Genomic DNA, 22,518 nt, shown 5'->3' on the forward strand with positions numbered 1-22,518 from the left:
TTTAAAAACACGATTTACAACCTGAATAGGTGATAAAGTGATAGATCTTTCAGCCCAATTCAACTTTTTCTACATAATCCATCATACAAAATGTAATCAAATGGAAAAGTCTCTTTTTAAAACTTGTTTTATTAGTTTTAATCTTTTAACTTTATGCATCAAGCAAAAATTTAATTAAATGCAACATTCTCTGACTGGAAGAAATTTGTTTAACATTTAAACCTATTTTCTGCACATTCCAGCACATAAAATATTTTTTTTGTGTTTACACTCACTCTTTCCAATAGATGCAAGTAAAACACAGAAGAAAATAAATAACATCAAAGACTAGCGGTCCTGTTGCTCTATTTTCACCTGTAAAGCAGGAGTGTGGTAGGCGGAGGTTTACCCTGGTGCAGGTGTGCCGCAGCGGTCAGTGGAAGAATCCGCGAGTTTCTCTGTGAGTTTCCCATTACGTGGTAGTGCACTCGTTTTTTTCGCTGTGAAAAGATGTTTTCTTCCCACATACAACGGACACTAATGTTTTTGTCACTTTTTATGGAATCAAACTCAAAATGAGGTCAGTACTTCCACGCTTTAAACGCTGCACGCTCATACTCTCTCCCGCACTCGATATATGATCCATTGTTGATCTGCACACAGCTGTTGTCACGAAGGTCGCACTCGCTTACGTCACTGTCATGAGACATTCTCGCAAAAAAAATCACGGTTTTAGTAACGCAGCGTTCCTACGGGAAAGTAACGGTAATCTAATTACCATTTTTGCAGTAGTAATCCCTTACTTTACTCGTTACCTGAAAAAAGTAATCAGATTACAGTAACGCGTTTCAAGTAACGCGTTACTGCCCATCTCTGGTAGTGAGCATAGGGAACAAGCAAGCCTGAAGAGGTGGAGGTATGCTCTAGAGAGAAGAGGACTGACCGGCTAAAATGTGTGGTTTGCTGAGCTGGAGGTGGCAGAGCTGACGATTTTAACATTTTTATTGGGATTAGAAAAGATTAGAAATGGGTACAGTTAGGGAAGCGAGGCTGATATGGTTTAATTTCAACAACAGCCTTATAATTGTAGAAAGATATGTCTGTCTGTCTCCTCCTTAACAGGTGAGCCGATCTTGGTGAAACTGTGAATTAAGATTGGCCATACACAGTAATTATTAACATTTATATGTTTGTTTGTTTTTTAAAAACAAACATTTATTATATATTTAATATTTTTTCCAAGGACAGTCTGTAGCCAACGAAGGACCACAAACCTACTTATTTGTGGGCAAACTGCTCTACCTCCTGAGCCAAGAATGGCTGTAACCTATTTATGTAGAGTAACCACGTCCTTGCTGTGTCTGTATGAGTTTCCTTGGGTAACTTCAGCTTCCTCCCAAAGTCCAAGCACATGCGTGTTTACTTAGCTTAGACCTTCCCAAGGTGTGGGGCCTGCCCCCTAGGGGAGGCGCAGAGCCATTGCAGGGGGGCGCGGTATGAAAAGGGAAAAAAAAAAAAAACAATGCTTGTACACTGCAACCACGGGGCGCCCACACAAACGCAAAGCAGGAGATGAAGCATTGCTGAACATGTTACCAAACCAACTTCATTCTAAGCCAAAGACTAGAAAATATGGTGAAGCATATCTTCCCTTTGGTTTCACCTGCACAAGTGCAAAGGTAGGTCTCCCCTGCAGAATTACAGGGAGTGCAGAATTATTAGGCAAATGAGATTTTGTCCACATCATTCTCTTCATGCATGCTGTCTTACTCCAAGCTGTATAGGCTCGAAAGCCTACTACCAATTAAGCATATTAGGTGATGTGCATCTCTGTAATGAGAAGGGGTGTGGTCTAATGACATCAACACCCTATATCAGGTGTGCATAATTATTAATGGGTCAAAAGAAGGACTTGACAGGCTCAGAAAAGTCAAAAACAGTGAGATATCTTGCAGAGGGATGCAGCAGTCTCAAAATTGCAAAGCTTCTGAAGCGTGATCATCGAACAATCAAGCGTTTCATTCAAAATAGTCAACAATAAATCACGGACAAACAGTATCCCACAGCTGTTTATGTTTTTAAACCCATTTTGCACAGAGAGGCTTTTTCTTTTTGAAAAATGTATTGATAGCAATGTTGAATATTATTACACAGGAAAAATCCAACTACATGTAAAATAATTACACTGTGACGCCTCTGCCTTTCTAAATAGTGGGACAGTAACTGCGTGTGTATATGTAAGCCTGTAAAACCTGAAGATAGAGACAAAATACTGTTAATCTGACTATCTGCCATTCTGCAATTCATCTCATGTAAACAATAACGTGGCGCACAGCGTGACGTGAAAAAAGGCACATACCTTTGACCTCTGTGTCCACAAGTAAACAAAAAAAAAGGAGTTTTAAAAAAATCTCCGTTTTCAGTGATTCGAAACGCCGTTTACGTGTGGATGAAACAACTGCGTTTTCAAAAATACCTGTGTAGGTGCGGACGTTGCTTAAAAGAGTTAGTAGTCTATTTCCTTACTACCTGTAATTTATTGCAGATTACTTGTATTTGCTTAATTGTTTACTAAATGTTTGAGATGTGAAATAAACCGCAATGGAGCAACATATGGGTGTGTGTGGTTGGAGGATGTGTTTGTGCATGTGCGCGCGTGCGTGCATGTGCGCGGAACCACTGACTTAGCTGGTGATTTGGCATTGGTTGTGAGCCAAATGTGGGATAGAAGTGTAAAGATTAAAAGCACTTTATGAATACATGCTTAAATGTCGCTTTCAGTCTAAAGCTTTCAGCGATCAGTAGGACTAGAAAAGTGCCATATAAATTCTGGTCTACAAAAACTGACCTTTAAAAAAGGGTGCAAAACAGTGTAGGGGAACCCATTTATTTATATTATATTTTTGTTATTATTCATAAAATCTAGAGGAGACAGTGAAAGTGTGTAGATTTTACTATTTGGGAACATATATGTGCCAGTTTTGGCGCTCTAAAAAGTACACACAGTTACCTTTATGTCATTTAATAGCCCCAGGGGATACATTCATCTTCCTGTAAGGACAGAAAGGAGCTTTTACTGTACCCTTATTTCTTATTTCTGAAAGTGTGTGAATATAATACAAAGAAGCAAAAGCTCAAGAAAAGCACAAACACAACGAGGTCAATACTGGCACAGTTTTACTCGCAGATTCAACTTAACTGAGTTCAGTCTCATGTATAAACCATTTAATAATGCACAGGTCATGGTCTTGCAATCTGTTATTTATCATGTTAGTTTACTTTAAAGCGATGTGAATTAGCAAAGACATTTTGTTGTTTGGTTCCTTTAACATCTTCTTTGTGCCCTGAAGTCAAAAGTAAGGGGAATTTTGAAAGAAATCGGCCTTCACCTGAATCAGTTCGTGGCTGCTGTGTTAACCGTACAAGCAACTGCAGCACAAGGAAGAAGGCAGTACAAAAAAAGGTCCGGCTGTGAAATGGAAAAGGTATCAATAGGAAGTGAAGACTGAAAAGACATAAAAGGCTAGGTAGTAAGGCAAAGTGATGATCTGGAGTCGTGAAGAGGTTAAGTGTTGCTGTAAAAGAAAACAGGTGAAAAGATGTAGAAAGGAAGATGGGAGGGGGGCACAGAGAGAAAGGACAAAGGAGGCGAAAGTGTGATGGCGAACGTAAGATGGAGAGGGGGTCAGGAATAAAGAGTGGGCAGACCAGTGAGCTAAATGACCAGGATCAAATTTCGTAGTGCAAAGCAAATTACGAGTCACAGTTATATTATGGCAAGTAAGCGATAAGCTGTTGTACTTCTCGCTGCGCTCTCTTTGTAAAGACCAACAGCATGTTTTTGGGGGTTTTTTGGAAGTCAAAGCCCAGTTTGCGCTTTAGTAAACACATTAGTAAATCTGGACCATAGTGTATATCACTGAGGTGCGGGCAGCTTTGATAAAGCAGCACTGTAAGGGCTTTACATAAACACCATATGCTATCAGCCTCTTGCAGATATCAGATGTTAGTTCTAACATGTGGTTTTGAAAACCAGTGTAAAAGGCTGTATATTAACCCAAACTACACTGTATTTGCTCATTTGTCTGTATAAGAACGTCAGTAACATCCAATTCCTAATCCACAGGGTTTAATCTAATGGCAGCTATAACACCTTCAACTCTTCTGGGAAGGCTTTCTACAAGGTTTAGGAGCGTTTATGGGAATTTTTGACCATTCTTCCAGAAGCATATTTGTAAAGTCAGTTTGGGGATGTCCTGGTATGCTGAAGTATTAAGAACTAAGGGGGCCCAGCTCCTGTAAAGCAACCCCACACCATAATCCCCCTACTCCAAACTTTACGCTTGGCACACTACAGACTACGTCCACACTAGCCCGGATAGATTTGAAAACGGCGTTTTCGTCTGAAAACGCTCCGCGTCCACACTAGCGTTTTCAGTCGTTTTTACAGAGTTGCACATCCACATTGAAACGGCCGAAAACACTCATGTTCCAGTACTGCAGTAAACGCAAGAAGATTCGACCTGCCTCATTTCTGTCTGCCGCTTATTCACTTTCTGGCTCTTTCTAAATGGACTAACAATGAGGTGGAGTTGTTGCTGCGAGTAACACAAAAGTACTAAGTTGCAAAAGCAATTGAGAATTTGAAGAAAAGCTATCTGGAGCATGTACAAACTGATATTAAGCTTCAATGGGGCTGTCAAAATTGAGAGCAAACAAAACAACTGCTGTATAATCCCCTCTGCTATCTTAGTTTAATTGTTCACATGACTGCATCATATGACTAACGTGCGTCATCGTTTTCAAAAGTCTGCATTTTCGCTGTGGACGGGAGGCCAAGACAGAGAGATCAGTGTGGACGTGGCCACAGTCACAACTGCCTCCCCATATTGCCAGACGGGGAGGCGTGATTCGTTACTGAAGAAAACACATTTCTAGTGCTCTAGAGCAGTGGTCCCCAACCCCTGGGCCGGTCCGTGAGTCGTTTTGGTACCGGGTTGAGGCTCGGTTGTGAAATTTATGGTTTTCAGGATTTTTATGAGTTTTGAGCGTTATTTCTTTTCCCTTGTGTTGTGAATAATTTTTTTTTGTACCGGTACTGGTTTTATTTTGTTGTATTTATCTACAACACCTTAAAGGCTGGTCCGTGAAATTATTGTCGGACATAAACCGACAATAAACCGGCGTAACAATGGTCCAGTAGCGATGTGCTTATACCACTGCATTCAACACTTTGCATTGAGTATGGCAAGTTAAGTCTTGGATGCAGCTGCTTGGCCATGGAAAACTGCTCCATGAAGCTCTACGCTGTGTTCTTGAGCTAATGTGAAGATGACATGAAGTTTGTAGGTCTGGAGAGATTGACTTGGCAGAAAGTTGGCAACCTCTGCTAACTATGAATCTCAGCTTCCACAGACCCCATTCTGTGATTTTACATGGTCTACCACTTTGTGCCCGAGTTGCTGTTGTTCCCAATCACTTCCACTTTGTTAAAATAGCACTAGCAGTTGACTATGGAATATTTAATAGCAAGTAATTCCCTGAGCTCTTGAGAACGACTCATTCTTAAACAAATGCTTGTAGAATAAGTCTGCATGCCTCTGTGTTTTTTTGTTTTGTTTACACCTGTGACCATGTAAGTGATTGAAACATATCAATTTCAATGATTTGGATGTTTGAGTGAATACTTGTGGCAATATAATGCATTTTTTTATCAGTAATCTAAACAAGCAGAATAGGTACTCAGAGCTAATTGATAAAAAAGCAAAACAGTCAAAAACAGCTGCTTACAATGCGACATAATGCTACCTTTATGCTACAGGGTTTCCCAGTGCTTTAAAATTTGACACCCAAGGTTTCCGAACAAGCATCACTATGTGATGCCTTGGGAATAAGAATGTGTTGGGGTTTCACAAAAGCAGCTGTAGGCTACATAAACAGATGTTTCACGCACACCAATATCTGGTATAAATAGTGCCAGACCACAGCTTGAGAACTGTACCACTGCTCTGTTTGTTCCATCCTCGAGAATATTAAAATTGCAACATGAGCTTGATATTGTGTAAAAATAGAAGTACACGTTTAGAAACTGGCCCAGGAGCGGGACCTGTCGGAGACTCTTGTCTCTTTCCCTCAGTGTTCTCTCTCTGTGTCTAAATAAAGAATAAAACTGCTGGAGGTGAGAGGACAGGTCTAAAAAAGAAATCTCAGCTATCAAAGCTTTTACAAAGTCTTTCACTTCTTAAGTCTACCAGCCATTTGTTAGATGTGTAGTGAAACTAATAGTAGACTTCAGTAACATTTAATGACGATATCAATTACCTTAGTTTTTTGTCCTTTAAATAGCGGTTTTGTCCTTGAACCAACCAACCCGTGCAGGTGAGTGTTTGTTGCCCCCAAGTGGAAAGCCTATGTAAAGACAGGGAGAGAGGTCTGGCCATTAAAAGTATTTACACGAAAATTATGTTTACTTACATAAATGATATTTACTGAAGCGCATCAGACTTTTTAATATTTGTACTTCCATTTTATGGTAATTCATCCTATTACTACACTACATTTAAGATGGGAATGTATTTTTATTCCAGTTACTCTTCTTCCATTTACCACGAAAGCTTCCATCAGTTACTTCAGTTTCTATTCAAACAAAACAAAATGAGATGCATTTAATTACTTTATCAATTCATTTATATCTTGATTTAAATCCCTATTGTATTGCATGTAAAAAAAATGCATTAGAGCTGTAAAACATTCTCTCCGGTATTTAATTGCAAATCAGTTATCATAATTTTAGTGCAGCAACATGCCATAGTCTATCTTCTTAGAAATAACTCCCCAGCCTGCTTAAATCACATTTAATTAAAGCAGGCTGAATAGCCAGCGATGCATATGACAGATGATTTTGACTGCACGAAATGAAGTTTTTACAGCTCTATTTAACAGGTAGAGCTAACAGCTAGAGAAATTTCTTTAATAAATACACTCGTGTGAAAATGAAATTTCTCCCTGGACTCTGTGTGGTCCTGTGGAAAAAACAGAGTACATCCTTACTGCCTCCATAGGAATTAAGTATTTACATTTTGTATGTAATTTTAAGATTCTCTTAGATTAAGGTCCCCCATTCACCACACAGGGACCTCTGCCCACTTAAATGGGGAACAAATGAATATATGAATAAAGTCATTCATGTGATATTTTCTGAATGTATTTTTTACAAATAAATAAATAAGCCAAGTTCATTTACATCAGATTGAGTTGAGCTCAATTACTTTGTTACACTTTTGAGATGATGTGACTTACAGCAATCTGATACCAGTGTTATCCTTGATATAAAACTAATTATATCCCGACTGCTTCCATACAAAATAAGAAGGTTAGTAGCAGCCAGGTACTGCTAATCTAATTATTTGATTAATTCATCATCAATAAGTACGAGCAGCTCTGTAAAAGCAAAGGTTTTTGCAGTTTGCTGGCTTGATGCATTCAGATGTGTGTTAACCCAAATACCACAATCTTCCCAGGAGTGGACATTCCCAGAAACTCATTCCAAGATCAGACTGTCTGCAACAGAATTGCTGAAAAAGACAAGAATCAAGATCTTACAATCCCCCAGACTCCAATCTGATTGAAATGCTGTGGTGGAACCTTAGGACGGCTGTATTTAAATGAATGCCTTCACCTCCGTGAACTGAAATTTCTACACAATAATGAAAAATACTCATAAAGTCATACAGAAAACAAATACTGCATGCTATTGCTGCTAAAGATGGTTCAAGATGCTGTTGAATCTTCATTTTTCGCTTTCTTTTTACCAACTAACTTTTTTAACACTAACTTTCTTTTTCATTCAGCTATAGAAGAATTTGCACCACTAGACACTAAAATGCCCAGTAAGTCAAAATTAGCTCCAGTTTGATCAGTTAGACTGGTCAAATAGTTCTCCAACAACATTAAAGCTGCTGAAAGTGGAAAGAATAACATTGTTTATCTGCTCATATCCTACCTATCAAGGACTTGGACCAAACAGGCAGGAAGTGAACAGTTCAATGTGCCGGAAGCAGAAAAATAGGCAAAATGTGAAAATCATATTGTGAGGGCTGGACACCAGGATGCTCAAAACAGCAGGTTGTTGGGAGTTTCCTGTATCCAGTGATGCACAGTGGTTTTGGTTGTATTATGTGTTCCAGTGCTCCACAAGTGTTGTGTCTGCCCATAGCTTCTCGGTGTGCAGTACAGCAAGAATTTATACACCTGCAAGATCTTCTGTTTGAAAAATAAAACAGAGAGTTGTGTTGTTGTCATCCACAAACTGGAAACAAAATCAGGATAATCAAATCAAACCAACGTGAGGGTGAACTTTCGCCATATTTTCTCATACTGTATTTCTCATGCACTGGCTGTATATCAACTGACTTATGACTTAATCAATGAACCCAGTGAGCTAGGATTAAGACAGTCGCTCCCAACATATTAAACACTATTGAACAAGAAAAGGAGAAAAAGAAATCCGTGTGAGGAAACGAGCAAGTATACTGCCAAAGTATTTTGTGAAACACTTAGATTTTTTAAGGTGATATCAGTCTTGTTGTGGTATCTGGACTATATATCAAAGATGGACAGAGCCATCACCCAGTGATTTTGGAATTCCCTTTTTCTTTAGCATTTTGGAGGATGCTGTGTTAGTATTTGGGAGCTACAAGTTACCATATTTAGATGAGAGGCTGGAGTTCTTATCAGCTATTGTTAGCAAATATAGTTTACAAGCAAATTTCAGAACTGTGCAAGTGCAATGCACAGAGACAGAGTATTAAATGGGATTTCACTCAACAAATCTGAAGCATAAAATACAGTGGCCCTGAAAGGTCATATCCACTGCATTTTTTTTTTTTTTTTCAAAAAACATCAGCAAATGAAAAATGCGTCAAAAGCACACAAAAAACAACAACTTGGAAAACACAGTGGGAGTGGTTTTTGGAAGACAATAACGTGACAAGCTAATAGTAAATGGCTAATGTCAAACGTACATACAGTATTATATGAATCACATGATTAAAACACACATTAACTTGCAGCTTTTTCTCTGTCACAACACCAATGAATCCTTTGCTTCTTTTAAGTGTGTAAGTGCAATTCTTCACAGCTGTTCTGTCACATCAACCTCTCCCAAAAACACTTCCACTGTCCTTTTTGTTGTATTTTGTTTTGGGGGTTTTTCTTTTTCCATTGTGTTTTATTTAATTTAACTGTGCCACACAGCAGGTGCAAATTGGTGCAGTGTTTGTGTTTTGATTGGTGGTGAGTTCCAATAAACCTGTACTATCTTTGTGTGTGTGACGGCAACCTGCTCACTGCCAATGTGCGCTGGGTGCCATCTAGTGGTACTCATTCAACAGTAAAGTCAAATATAAAGCATACAGAATACATAGGTTTGTTCCATCATAGCATGTAGACTGAATTATAGTTGTAGTTAGAGCATATGTTATCTAAATGCTGAAAATTACCTTCATTAGGTATGCAAATAGAGGAAAACATACAAAATATACTAAAAATCATTATTTCCATTTTTCCTAGAGACTGAATCCTGTTTTTAATATCCTTAAACCCGAGCTCCTGTTTGCAATCCATTTTTAATTTCTCCTAGCCATTTGTGATTTGCTGAACCTAATAAGTATATATACTAAGCTTCTTCTATGAGCAGGAAGTTATTACTTTGTTCCATAGCAGTCACACATCTCTAAGTAATGGGGGTCCACATATGCAGTCATCGGGTTCTTTCACAGCATAACACAATAAAGTCAACATTTCCCAATATGAGGATACAAAGTTTCAATACAATGAGACACACTAACTTCAATAACTGAATTTAATTTATTTGGCAATCAGACATCTAAGCAAATGATTTTACTTTTTTTAAAGGAAGATACCACACTGTTCTAAACCAAAAATATCCAGCAACAAGATGTATTTGGGATTGATGTTCAAGATGAAGATAAAGTATTTGGCTTCAATAAATATTGCAGTTTGAGTGTCTAATAATATATATATATATATATATATATATATATATATATATATATATATATATATATATATATATATATATATATATATATATATATATATATATATATATATATATATAAAATTTTGCTGCTAATTCATTCTTCCTATAACTATAATATGAATATAGGGTTAAAGTGTTGCTATGATTCTTTGCATGAACATCATTATTTATTCCTTGTTGATCATAAAACTGTGAGTACATTAGGTTTTAGTAGGACATTTTGTTCATCTCCAAAGCGGTCTTTCATGCTTCACTCAGATTGTGCTCCAATCTGCTGTTGGTATTTCTGGGTATGCCTGTTTTCAGTCCTTGACAATATTCCCATCTGTGGAGGATAGAAAAAGTTTTTTCTTTTTGTTTTTTTGCTGACAAAGAGAGTAGCCTTCTCTGTGTTTGACCTTTTCTCTGAGCATACTTCACTTGTCTTTGCCATTTTTTGCAGTTTCATTCTACTATCCAGTTCCAAGATCGTCCAATTCTCAGTAGATATGTTCTTCTAAATTTATGCTGTTGCCTTTCAGAAAGTTGTCTTTCTGTGACAAATTCACTTACCTTTATTTATTATTTAAAAATGTAAACTCACTGCATGCCTCGAGAGAGAAAAAATAACATTAACTTAAACATAATATCTACATTTTGTATATAATGTAAAGATTTTCTTGTATTTGGGTGCCCCACACCACACAGGGACAGGAACACTGATTTAACTACCATTTAATAAACTCATTTTGACGTTCATTTAACTTGTAATTAAGTAGAGCTTCTTTGCCTCGTTACACTCTTGGGTTCATACCAGTGATACCAGTGCTACAGCTGATACAAAACTAATTACATCCTGATTGCTTTCATCAGAACTAAGAGGGTAAGTAGCAACTAGGCGCTGCTAATCAAATGCACCTGATCAGGAAGTGTAAGCTCTGCTATAAAAGCAGAATCCAGGTCTGGAGCATTCAAGTGTGTGTTCACACAATGCCATAATCTTACCAGGAGTGGATGTCCCAGCAAATTCACCCCATGTTCAGACTGTGCAATGTCGAGAAGCTGGCAAAAAGCCTAAAAGCTTACATCTCAGGCTCTATAATGCTGAGTCGGCATGTTAAAGTTCACTGACAGTGCAGCATACAAATGAGACCAAAGTGAAGATGTTTGGGGATGATGCTCAGCACTACATTTGGAGACAACCGAACATCTCAACTTAGCACCAGCACTTCAAACCAACTATCGAGCACAGTGGTACAAAGCAAATCTACAACAGAACTGCTGAAAAAGAAAAGAATCGAGGTGCTGCAATGGCAGAGTCAAAGTCCAGACATAGACCTGACTGAAATGCCGTAGAAGGACCCTAAGAGAGCTGTGCATCAACAAGCCAACGCAATATTTTAAGGAAGAGTGGTCCAAAATCCCTCCATAACAATGTAAGTGACTGATAAATTCATACAGAAAACAAACACTGCACGTTTATTGCTGTTTATGGTGATTTTACAAGCTTTTTTAAGCCCTGTGAAAACTTTTTTTCAAATGACTGCATCAACCTTAAGTAATTCTTACTAAAAACAAATAAGTTAATCTAACTTGCCTCACTTTCTGGGGCAGCTGTGGCTCAGTAGGTACAGCAGGTCTTCTACTAATTGGAAAGCTGACTGCTCCAACCAAAGTATCCTTGGGAAGGATACTAAACCCTGAGTTGCTCTCAGTGTGTTCATTGCAGTGTGAATGTTAGATAGAAAGCACTTAGTTTAGGGTATTGACATCACCCCACCAGATGGGCGGCGTTGGACATACTTTTTTTTTTTAAAGTGTTACGTGCTTAAATTGACAGAAGAAAGTCAGAAATCTACTCTGTCATGAACAAAATTGTGTATTTTTCACCAAAAATGTAAACCTCATTTTGATTTATTGGGTTAATAACACTTATCCTTGTGCCATTTTGAAGTTTCGAGTAAACCATTTTTCAAAGAAGGGGAGTTACAATATGTATATATTCAGTTTTAGAAATCATATTCAGTGTTAATTGTAGCGTTAAGTGTTAACGCTAGCTTATATTCATAAACAACACTGCCATATGCAAAATTAGGGTGGCACTAGGGGTGGCCACCTCATGCCACCACAGTAAATCCGCCCTGATGGGATCTACAGTGACCTTGACCTCAAGTTCAAGGTCGGAGGTCAAGAGGATTTTGAAATTGATTCCATAGGCACGTCTACGAGGAGGCTGAGGGGTAGCACTGGTGGTCGCCGGTATTTTAAAGGGGCGATTTATTTCAGTAGGACATCACTTATGTAGACTGGTTGTAAATGCTTGTTTTACACAGTTTATGTAGCAAATTAAGGATAATAATAAGCCTTGTGGACTTCACTGAAATTTGCTGATAATTTAACTGTCTGAAGACTCTTTGGAATCACTGTGTCAAATCATGGTACGACTCTTACCATGTAAATACTGCAGAAAGGGAAAGGAGCCTTTATAAGCTTCTTGATTTCTTTAAATCTGAACAGAGATGTTGAACAGCTTCCATTGCCAAGACAGAACACACTCAAAGTTGCTGCCAACCTCCAGTGAGATTACACACTGTAATTCTTGCCAGTGTCTGCTGGCACAAATGTAACTTGTCTGAAAGTAAAAATCTTACAGAAATGTCAACTTAGAAAGATAGCCATTGTGTTTGTTGTAATAAATGTTGAGGCAGCCCTTTATTCACAGAAGCCTGGTTAGCTTTTAAAGGAGAAAGAAACCAAATCAGGGGACAAATACAAATAAGCTTGTAAAATACAACCAGTAAACTTGATTTATTCTCTGTCCCCCCCTTTTTTTTTTTATCATGTTCAGATTGTGCATACAAATAATATTTATGCTTCCGAGCACGCCACCATGTGATTACGTCATTTGTACAGGAATGAGGAGCTTGACATTTTGTTTGTCTCGGTTTCGCACAGCCACAGGTTGGCACAACTCACATGTGTCATTAGCTGCCATTACAAAAGCAAAATGCCAGGCTAACACGACACAATACAAAGCCTCGCTGAAATCGGTACGTACCATTTATACATATCAGCCAGCCGTTAAGCGATTAACATGGCACACAAGATCCCAACAAATCATTCCACTGTGGAGGAGCTGAATTACACAGCTGCTTACTAATCTAACTGGGGCTGCTGTTTGATTAGCAATTTAATTTGTTCTCCGGGGAACTAATTAAAGTGCACATCAGTAGGTGCGCAGAATCCACCCCCCGCACCCCCAAAAAACAAACAAACAAAAAGGCTGGAAATGCATTAGTCTGAAGCCATTTGTTCTCCATGAATATGCTGGGCATTGTAGTTTTTAGCAGGACTAAATAATGCATTTGTTTGGGACTATTTTCATCTGTGGACTGATACATTTTTGGCGATGCAAGTATTCACAGCGGCAGGATGCTGTATGTAGGATTTACAACAATGTTCATGTTTAGGCTGATGAACACGTCAACCGATGTGACAGTGGTGCATAATGGTTTTGCAACGTCAGAGGGAACAACAGAGGATATTTACAGAGTGGTCTATAGAAGAAATTTCATGTTGATTATTGTCTGCACAAAGAGCAGAAGCCTTCTTAAGAGCTCTTAAAACATGTTTTAATATAAAAACAAATGTCAAATTTAAGAAGTATCAAAACAAGCTGTCGCAAATGGTTGATACACGGAGTATCCTATTACTTCGGGGTCAACTTTAAGATTCTGGTTTTGACTTTTAGAGCTCTGGATGGACAAGCACTGACATACATCAGTGAACTTTTTCATCAATGCATCCCCAACAGGTCCCTGAGGTGATGTAATCAAGGCCTGCTGGCTGTACGTCATACAAGGATGAGAACGAAAGCCTTTGCATCAGTAACCCCCCAAACTCTGGAACTCCCTCCCACTGAGTTTGAGATCCGTGGACTTGGAAACATCTCATCTCTTTTAGCTTTTTTTGTTTTTTGGCAAGGTTGTTTTGTGGGGAAATCCCAGCAGATCAGCACTTTCTGAAAAACTCACACCAGCTGGTCGGGTTTGAACAACCACTTAAATCACCTTTCTTGTCCATTTTGATGTTCTGTTTGAACTTCAGCAGGTTGGCTGGACAAATATGAACTCAATAGAAGGGTTTAGTAGGATGAAAAAAGTTTAAAACTCAATCATTACTTTCAATGTGGTTTAATAAACAGTTTGATGATCCTGTCAGTACAAAGGCAGGGCATCTGACAAGAAGTAGTTGTGGTAAAAAAGTGAACATGTAGACTAAATACGCAAAGGTGGGAGTGCTGGAAAAGTACACAAGGGCAGGAATTGGAGATGGTGAGTTTTTAAAAGCAAAACAGGAAACAAACTTAAACTTAAGATGAATAATTATTTTGCATCATCTCATTTCCCCTTTAATAAATAGGCCCAACCAGCTTTTTCTTCCTAAAAGAAACTATTTTATCTTTCTCCTGTTTGAGATAGCTGGTCACACGTTTAACATTATTAACCGCTTAAAAAACAGAAGTCTGGCTGAGTTGATAACAATAGTGCCGAGAGGTTTCTGTTTTGATTTACATTTCTTTAAGTTCAAGATACCTCTGTGACTCTTAATTCAAGAGTTTGATGCCTTCATTTTTTGATGAACTATGAAGAACCAGAATTAAACATCTGACATATTTGGAGTGGAGACTGACCAAACAGCTCTGAGCCATTCCTCTGAATCACATCCAAAGAGTTTTTCTTCAGGAGTGCTTGCTGCTTAACTGAACAGTGCAACACAGAAGTAATAGCTTGAAGGAACAGAAATAGACTGCAGTCTTCATAATTTAGGCTATTCTTGTTCCCGATGGGTGTTTGGGGATAGTCTGAGGTAGGACCTGAAAAGTGAATCAAAAATGGAATGGGTCGTTTAAATAGGGCAGACGTTTCTTTTGAGCCGTGCAAGTCGTGAGGATATGCCTGAAGTATTTTCTCAGCAGTGTTCAGCAGTCACTTTGGGGAATAGAGGAAGAGAAGTGCATGAAGTTCCCTTAACAAGACAGAGAGCTTGTTCGTTGTTTCAACTAAACAGACGGATGCATGGATTTGTCACCAACACTGGGTCATATCGTGTTAACATACGGTGCATGTTTAAATTCCCCAGTCTCTGGCAAATGAAGCAAAAAACTGAATTTTAACATATTTTCCACAACAACGTTTCACTGTCATTTTACAGCAGAGTAAGGGGGACTGGGGAAACAAGTGATTCGTTTGAACATGTTAGAGTGATGACACTGATGATAGTGTCAAGGATGCTTTCAAAACTGATCGACTCATAAATAAATATATCAGTACTGTCAGATTTTAATCTATCCAGCAATAAAATCTGAGAAGCATGTCATCAGGACTGGCTTCATTTTACAGCATGACAATGATCCCAAGCACACTGCTAAAACAGTAACAGAATAGCTGGATAGAAGCGACACAATGGACCACCACTGGTCACAGATTGGCCTCCCCAGAGCATGGACCCCAACATTATTAAAGCAATGCAGGACCATCTTAACAGAGAAAAGAACAAAAGGTAGACAAAATCAAAAGAAAAGCTTTGAATGTCCAACAAGAAACCTGGAAAACTATTCCTTAAGACGAAACAAAGCTGAAAAAAAGTTGCCCAAGAGAGCTCAGGCTATGTTGGAGAATAAAGACGGTCGTACCAAATATTGACTTTCAGACTTGCTGGAAATGTGCAAACTGTTTTTGCCTTGTTTGCTGCATTTCCATGTATGTTTGCAAATTTCAATAAATCACTGCACATTTAACATTTTCCTAGCAAAATTTGCAATGACACGTACTGTGTGTGTCATTGCTTGTAATAGCTTCAGCCAAGGTTATGCCTTTGGCATCATTTGCATGTGTGTCATTATGTCTGCAAACACAATAGCTTGAAAAGTTTTGAGTAAATTCTGGTAAAACTTTGTAGGCTACAGAAGAGGTTCAGGGCCACTGGAAAAAGTGAGGATGGGGTTTTTTTTTGTTTTTTTCTGAGAATGCTGGAAAAGATGTAGCAGTCCAAATTGTAAATTATAACCAAGCTGAACTTTTTTTTTTTTAATGCATTTTTTTTTTTCTTTTAAACAGAGTAGTGTTTGTCTTATTGTTTAAGTGCCGTATTGGCTCAATAAATATGCTACAAAGTAAAATTTTATATGTAAGCAATGAAACCATTTTCCACTGATCCATGGTCACAGTGGGGTCACTACAGCAGGTAGCTGTTCATGTTTGATTTGGCAACTTCACACTGGCCTTGCCCTTCCTAACTCAACCCCAAAGGGCTGGAATCAAACCAGCAACCTTTTGCTAGTCAAGTGAATGTGTTAGCCATTACAAGGTGTCACTATATTTCAAAGTAAGACATTTGACCATCACTTGTACATAAACACATTTTTATTCAGCCTGATATAGGTTACACATGGAAAAAAAACCAAGATACGAGAAAAAAAAAAAAAAAAAAAAAAAAAAAAAAAAACCCAAAACAAACTATAGATCTACTTCCCTTTGTGGAGCTAATGGTGACACTTAAAAATCAGCTTCGGCGCTCACTTGACAGCTTCCAACATCAGCTGCCGCAGGCTTTGAGGAATAAGCATAATCACATGCTGCTACTGACCTGAGGATTTTTTCCTGTCTTGAAAGAAAAAAAAAAAAAAAAAAAAAAAAAAAAAAAAAGTCCACCCTCAGCACTCATTTTCTCACTATCTGATATGGAATGTTGTGTTGGGAAAAGTGGGGAGAAGGAAAATTTTAAAAAGGGTCTCCGCAACTGCAGAAAAGACCTGAAACTTGCTGAAAAAAAAAAAAGAAAAACAAAATTACAAATCCCAGAATTCTGTTCCCAGGCTGCTACTATGCAAGAGGCATTAACAAAACACCTCGGTCCAAAGTGTGTTCAACAACAAAAGAATAACTCAAACCCACTGCTGTGCCACTTAAAGGTTGATATGAACAGAAACCATAACTTATAGCTTGTTAGTTCAGAAGGTTCATTAAATTTACACTGCTTACAGATCAGCTTTGGAGTCTAATATCATTATTATGAGGACTGGCAGAGACACAAAGCAAAACCCAATGAGGGAAAAAGACAGGGAAGGTCATTCATGATACTTAACTAGTGTTAGTCCTATTTTAACTTGTAAATTTAACAAAGTGCAATTTCATATTTATACTACATCATAACCAATTTTAGAAACTGTTCATTCTCTAGTCTATAACAATGAAAAATGGTCGACTCCACATCACCCCTAACAAAGCCATAATCAACCCACCCACCCCACCAGCTATAGTATCCATCAGAATATTTCTTTTAAAGGGAAGAAAAAAAAAAAAAAAAAAAAAGGAATCACTAAGTACATGCTGCAATGACGCCCATCAATCTGTTTGAAACTTGAGCAAAGGCTCCTGTAATTGGCCCCTTGAAGCTCTTGCAACACACCGTTACTGTCAGCGCGAGTTTATAGTTAAAATATATATATTAATCTATCATTAAATAGTATGCCTCTTACACAGTCTTGCATGCACTGAAGAGCATTTTTAGGCAAGCTGTACAAGGAGGAGAGGCGTGGGGACGGACTTGCTCAGGCTGTAGGCTCCGGGCCAGGTCCAGGCACTCCTGCCACCTGTAAATATTTTTTTTGTGTTTGTTTGTTTTTTTGCCCTTTACTCCTTTGCAACCACGTCAGTCCAGATGATGGTTCTCCAGTGTCGTTTTTGTGTTTACTTTTTATGCCATTTTTTGGTTGGGGGGGGGGGAGGGGTTGAGTGAACATTTGTTTGCGTCTGTAAATGGGAATGTATCTGTGTGCACGTGTGGTCCTAAACTCAGTTTCACAAATGAACTTTGTAGATCACTGAACTTTTGTTCCAAGCTTTCGTTGTCTGTTCCTGGAAGGAAAAAAGAAAAAAAAAGAAAAAAAAAAAAAGAAAATTAGCAAACTCAAAATATTAGGAGACCCAGTCATATTTAAAGCACCAAACATTTCAATGGATCAACGGTCTTGCTAAGCAGGGAGCTACGTGACATGAATATTTTTGTCTCAAGCTCTCAGCGCTACTGAAGCTGAACTTAGCTTTGAAAGTGCTGAACAACACTCCTGTCAAATTTTCATTCAGTTAACGGCACAGTAGAAAGAAAACAGGAAGACCTCTAAATGTGTCACGTCTAATTAGCAACGAATTATTCCTGGCTTGCCAACATGTTAGCTGCTACCATCACCAAGTGTTTTAGTCAGGCCTCGATAATCACAGATGTAGAAAAGCGAGTGAAATGCCATTACCACCACCACAGTATCTTACCGTGCCTCTGATCTGGTCACTGTGTACTCAAACCACAAGATGTTTGGGATCAGGCTTGTGTCTCGTACCAGGAAGTACTCTGATATTGGCCTGTGAATTGTTTAAAAGAAAGAAAAATATGAACATTAGACAATAGATACTAGACCATTTTCATGCAACTCAGGCAGAGGATGAGTTGCCCTCCCCTGTGACACATGAAGGAAGCAGAAAATGAGAGAACTACTTACCATGCAGCTATTTTGGGGAATATTGGTGTCAGCACCTCTTGTGTAATAAAGAACCAGATTATGCCAATCGTACTACCGGCCACTCCACCGTAGAAAACCTGGCTCCAGGTGTGATACAACAAATAGACTCTGAAGAATGAGTAAGTAAGTAAGAGAAAAGAAGAAAAAAAAAAATCAAAATGCATTTTAAACCATTTCAAAGTGTTATCGGCTCAGCAAAAGTGATGCTGTTACAAAGGAAATCAAGTTCTTTGCAAAGTGTGAGCAGCCTGGTCAAATGTCATCTCTGAGTTTTACACCCACTACTGACATTCATGCTTCACAAGTTGAGACAGTTAACTTAAGTCCTTCATTTCATCAAATAATTGCCACCATCTAATTAAAAAAAAAAAAAAAAAAAAAAAAAGGTCAATATCTCAATTATTTATAGAAAAGAGAACATAAAAAGCACTATAAGAATATACAAGTATATCGAGTGTTGCTTATGCAATTTCTGGCAGAAATGCCAATACAGAACCACTGAGCTCTGCGTCCCCATCACATCAGTAATGGTTGCCAATTCAGGTCAAAACTTCCTTGACTTTAAATCGACTTCTGTTGAAATAACGCGTTTCTCCCTCCCCCCCAAAGATCACCTGCGAGGGAAGCAGCTTCACTCTGTAACTCTACTGAACAGTCATGAATGGACTAAAGTCCTAAACATACTCAACAAATAAAGATGGCTCATGAAAGTGCAGACTTGAATGGGCATCTGTAAACAGAGTACAGGCATGTAGTCTAGTGTCACAAATGATCACATAACATGCTGGGAACCTCCTGAACCAGCAAAAATAAATAAATAAATAAAACAACCTTCCTGTTTATCATAACAAGGGCCAAGAAAACAGTTAATAAGAAAAAGGGCAAGGATGTGGTGTACAGTGCATGCATAAGACCTATATAATGAGGGTCAACTTTAGTAAAACAAGTACTAATATTACTGTTTGTTAGAGTACTCTTCTATGAACTTCAGATTTTAGCAATGATCTGGGATATGTGCAGAGGATAGGGATTGGATTTTACCTGCTGTATGACACTGATAAGGCTATGCCCAAGAGGATAATGGACAGTATGTGTCTCCACAGAAGGTCCACACATCGAGCATTGTTCGTTTGATGCATTCTGACGGGGAAAAAGAATAAATAATAATATACAGCAGTTTGGCACATTTTAAAGTTAAGGTGGAATAATTACTGATAGCCCAAACCATTCTTGTAATGACCTCAAATAACCAAACTGAGCACCAGATGAAAACTAGAAATGAAATGCTTGTTTGAGATGCACACAATACACATTGCATGTTTGCATTAGTCCTACTGCTAGACTAAATTCACTTTGTCAAGTAGCTGCTGCAATTTGAATTATTTCACAACTATGTTTCTATCATTAAACTTCCCCACACAACAACAAAATAACTCACCTTAAATACAGGAAAAGAAAGAAGTAAACAACAAAGAACCAGATAAGCTGGGAATGACTGGAGGGCATCCCATACTCTGTGTGCACGGTTGTGTGAGCCCCTGCAGAGAGACAACAGAATCTTATAAACATTAATTTACAATATTGGTTTTATTTACAACAGTTCGGCTATGACAAACAAAACCCAAAAATTATTCAGTTTTTTTTTAATCATGCATAAAGAAAACAATTAAATGCTCTTGTCCAAAAACCTGGAAGAAGAGGGAAAAAAAACAAAAGAAAACAAAGCCATTATTATCAGCCAATAAAACGTTTCTCCCCTTCAATGAAGTATTCATCAACCAAAAGTATAATACCATGTGTCTAACAATGTGTACGTCCCACTCTTAAACAGATGGAGCATTGGCACAGGATTTCTGGGTCAATGGCAGATGATCCCCTGGGTGCTGTGGGGTGGGGTCTTTTAGTGAGCTTTTTCCAGTTATTCCAGCAAATGATGATGATAGAATCCTGGGACATTTGGAGGCTGGATATGGCCTATTATTATGTTCCTGAGGAGTTTTTGTCAAGTAGTGAGGTTAGGACAAAATAAAAGATGGGTGTAGCCACTGGGCCACATCTATTATGTAGCCTCAAACTGAGTACTTTCACCAAGAGGATAAGGCAGGAGTGGCATGTTAGGTGGACTGCAACTACAAACTAAAGAGAAACGCCATCAGCCCAATATTCTCCATTTAATGAGGTGACCAGTGGTTTTTGTGTTGTGGCTGATCAGCGTATCCAGTGCAGGCACTGTTTTGGGTTTAGTAAAAGAATAAAACTACTCATAAAGCTGAAGTGGATATCGGCATTTTCTACAGGTACTTCTATTTAGCTCTAATTCAATATTTGACAAAACAAAAAAAATTTGGACGAAAAAAAAATAGATGCTATAAGCCAATTTTTATATTAAATTGGGGCTCTCGAATCATCTTGATGCCATCATCACACAGTTCGGAGATAAAGAGATAATAGCAAGATAAATTTGTAGTCTCAGGTTTCAGTGCTGTGCGCCTGAATAGATATTGTGGTTGATAGCAGAAGATGAACTCTAGCTACCGTTACATTTTTGTAATGCTTGCCCAACCCGCTATACATAAAAAAGAAAAAAGAAAAAACTTGTTCCTTCACCCACCTGCGCATGGGCGCGGCTCTCTGAGAATGTGCTTCAGCAGCCAGTTCACTCCTTCATTCAGGAGAAGCCCTCCAAAGAAGGAAATCTAGTTTTATGAGAAAAAAAAAAAAAAGGCAATGCATGAGTGTTTGCATACTTCTGCCCTGTCTGACAATGCTGATCAAGTTCCTGTGAGACAATTGACAGTTTCACAGGCGGACTTTTAAATATTGTGCCCTTTCTAAAACCACAACTTTGTCAAGTACATGTGCAGGACTCACCGTGTGCAGTTCCCGTTTAAACACTATGAGTGTAGCAAAGCCCACAAGAATTGCTATAGGGATGAGGCTGATGTAGGCCAGCAAGTGTCCCGTCAGATCATCTAAAACACATTAACAGATTACAGATATTAAATGGCACATAAACAGTAGAAGTCACTGGTGGGAGTGACAAGTTGTGTCTCTCAGTGAACCCGGATGACCAAGACACTGTGGCTACAAGAAGGAAGCTGGTGTGGTTAAGTAGCTAAGCCATATTTAAACTAACAGAGCACATTATTGGGTGCAACTCAAACATATACGTGCAATGAGATTCAGTCACACTGATCAGTATCAGGCCATGGGACTAGCTAGTATGTTAGCTACAATGCTGGCTACAATGCTTTCCGAGGAGTACCAATTTATTTCTACTGTAGTCATACCTTTTTTTTCCTATTTTTTAAATACTTGAGTTTGGCCAAATAACCGTTACAGTACACGGCGTATTAGCAGAGAGCGGAAAGAAAATACCGAAGACGATATAAAGACAGCTAGCAGGCTAACTAGCCTTCATTGTGGACATTGTGACAAACTGCGCATGCGACGCTGTCTCACAATTTTGCAGTCCGGGTTACATTTCCCGCTGTGTTGCTGGTTCTACAGCAGCTCACAATTTGGCAGCAACACCGACGGCCGTGTTCATTCAGCAGCAACAAAACACGCACTGCCCGAAAAATTACACAACAGCCAGTGTCGACAGAGCTTCAGCAGACACATAAAGACGCTAAGTGTACGTACCCTCGGGGAACTCTACGTGTGTCAAAGATATGGACCGCCATCGAGGTGGTGCCGAGCACTGCTCTTCCAACGCCATCTTACCCGGACACAACCGGGCAGTCCCACAGTGAAACGCCCAGACACGTGTCCAGCCAATGGAGAGCGGAGCTCAGCACTTAAACGTCCCCTGACAGTGGAAGCGACGACCAATCCCAGCTGCAATCTGCAGACGAGCTATTTTGTCCATAGAGAAGAATTATTGAATGAACAAAAAAAAAACAAAAAAAACCAAAAA

General features: G+C 38.7%; 1 protein-coding gene across 1 annotated transcript; it reads right to left on the minus strand.

Annotated features, from left to right (window-relative positions):
- Positions 1 to 16,701: 16,701 nt before the first annotated feature.
- dolpp1 (dolichyldiphosphatase 1) lies at positions 16,702 to 22,359 on the minus strand. The gene is made up of 8 exons (XM_085414239.1): positions 22,245 to 22,359; positions 21,471 to 21,571; positions 21,211 to 21,295; positions 20,038 to 20,137; positions 19,641 to 19,739; positions 18,579 to 18,707; positions 18,352 to 18,441; positions 16,702 to 17,940 (listed from the first exon to the last, which is right to left on the minus strand). The coding sequence occupies exons 1-8, from the start codon at positions 22,318 to 22,320 to the stop codon at positions 17,904 to 17,906; spliced, it is 717 nt and encodes a 238-aa protein (XP_085270365.1). The 5' UTR covers positions 22,321 to 22,359; the 3' UTR covers positions 16,702 to 17,903.
- Positions 22,360 to 22,518: the final 159 nt, after the last annotated feature.

The sequence above is a fragment of the Rhamphochromis longiceps genome, linkage group LG7 (assembly GCF_057381845.1).
Source record: "Rhamphochromis longiceps isolate RC_006_pf linkage group LG7, R_longiceps_female_GT1.1, whole genome shotgun sequence".
NCBI classification, from domain to species: Eukaryota; Metazoa; Chordata; class Actinopteri; order Cichliformes; family Cichlidae; genus Rhamphochromis; species Rhamphochromis longiceps.

What these genes read in the sequence shown, in the direction of transcription:
- dolpp1 (XM_085414239.1), bottom strand. Translation starts at nt 22,320, where the DNA reads ATGGCGTTGGAAGAGCAGTGCTCGGCACCACCTCGATGGCGGTCCATA. An exon ending in AGAGCCGCGCCCATGCGCAG is followed by an intron (nt 20,138 to 21,210) that starts GTGGGTGAAGGA and finishes GTCTCTCTGCAG; the next exon opens with GGGCTCACACAACCGTGCAC. An exon ending in TTATCAGTGTCATACAGCAG is followed by an intron (nt 18,708 to 19,640) that starts GTAAAATCCAAT and finishes CTCATTCTTCAG; the next exon opens with AGTCTATTTGTTGTATCACA.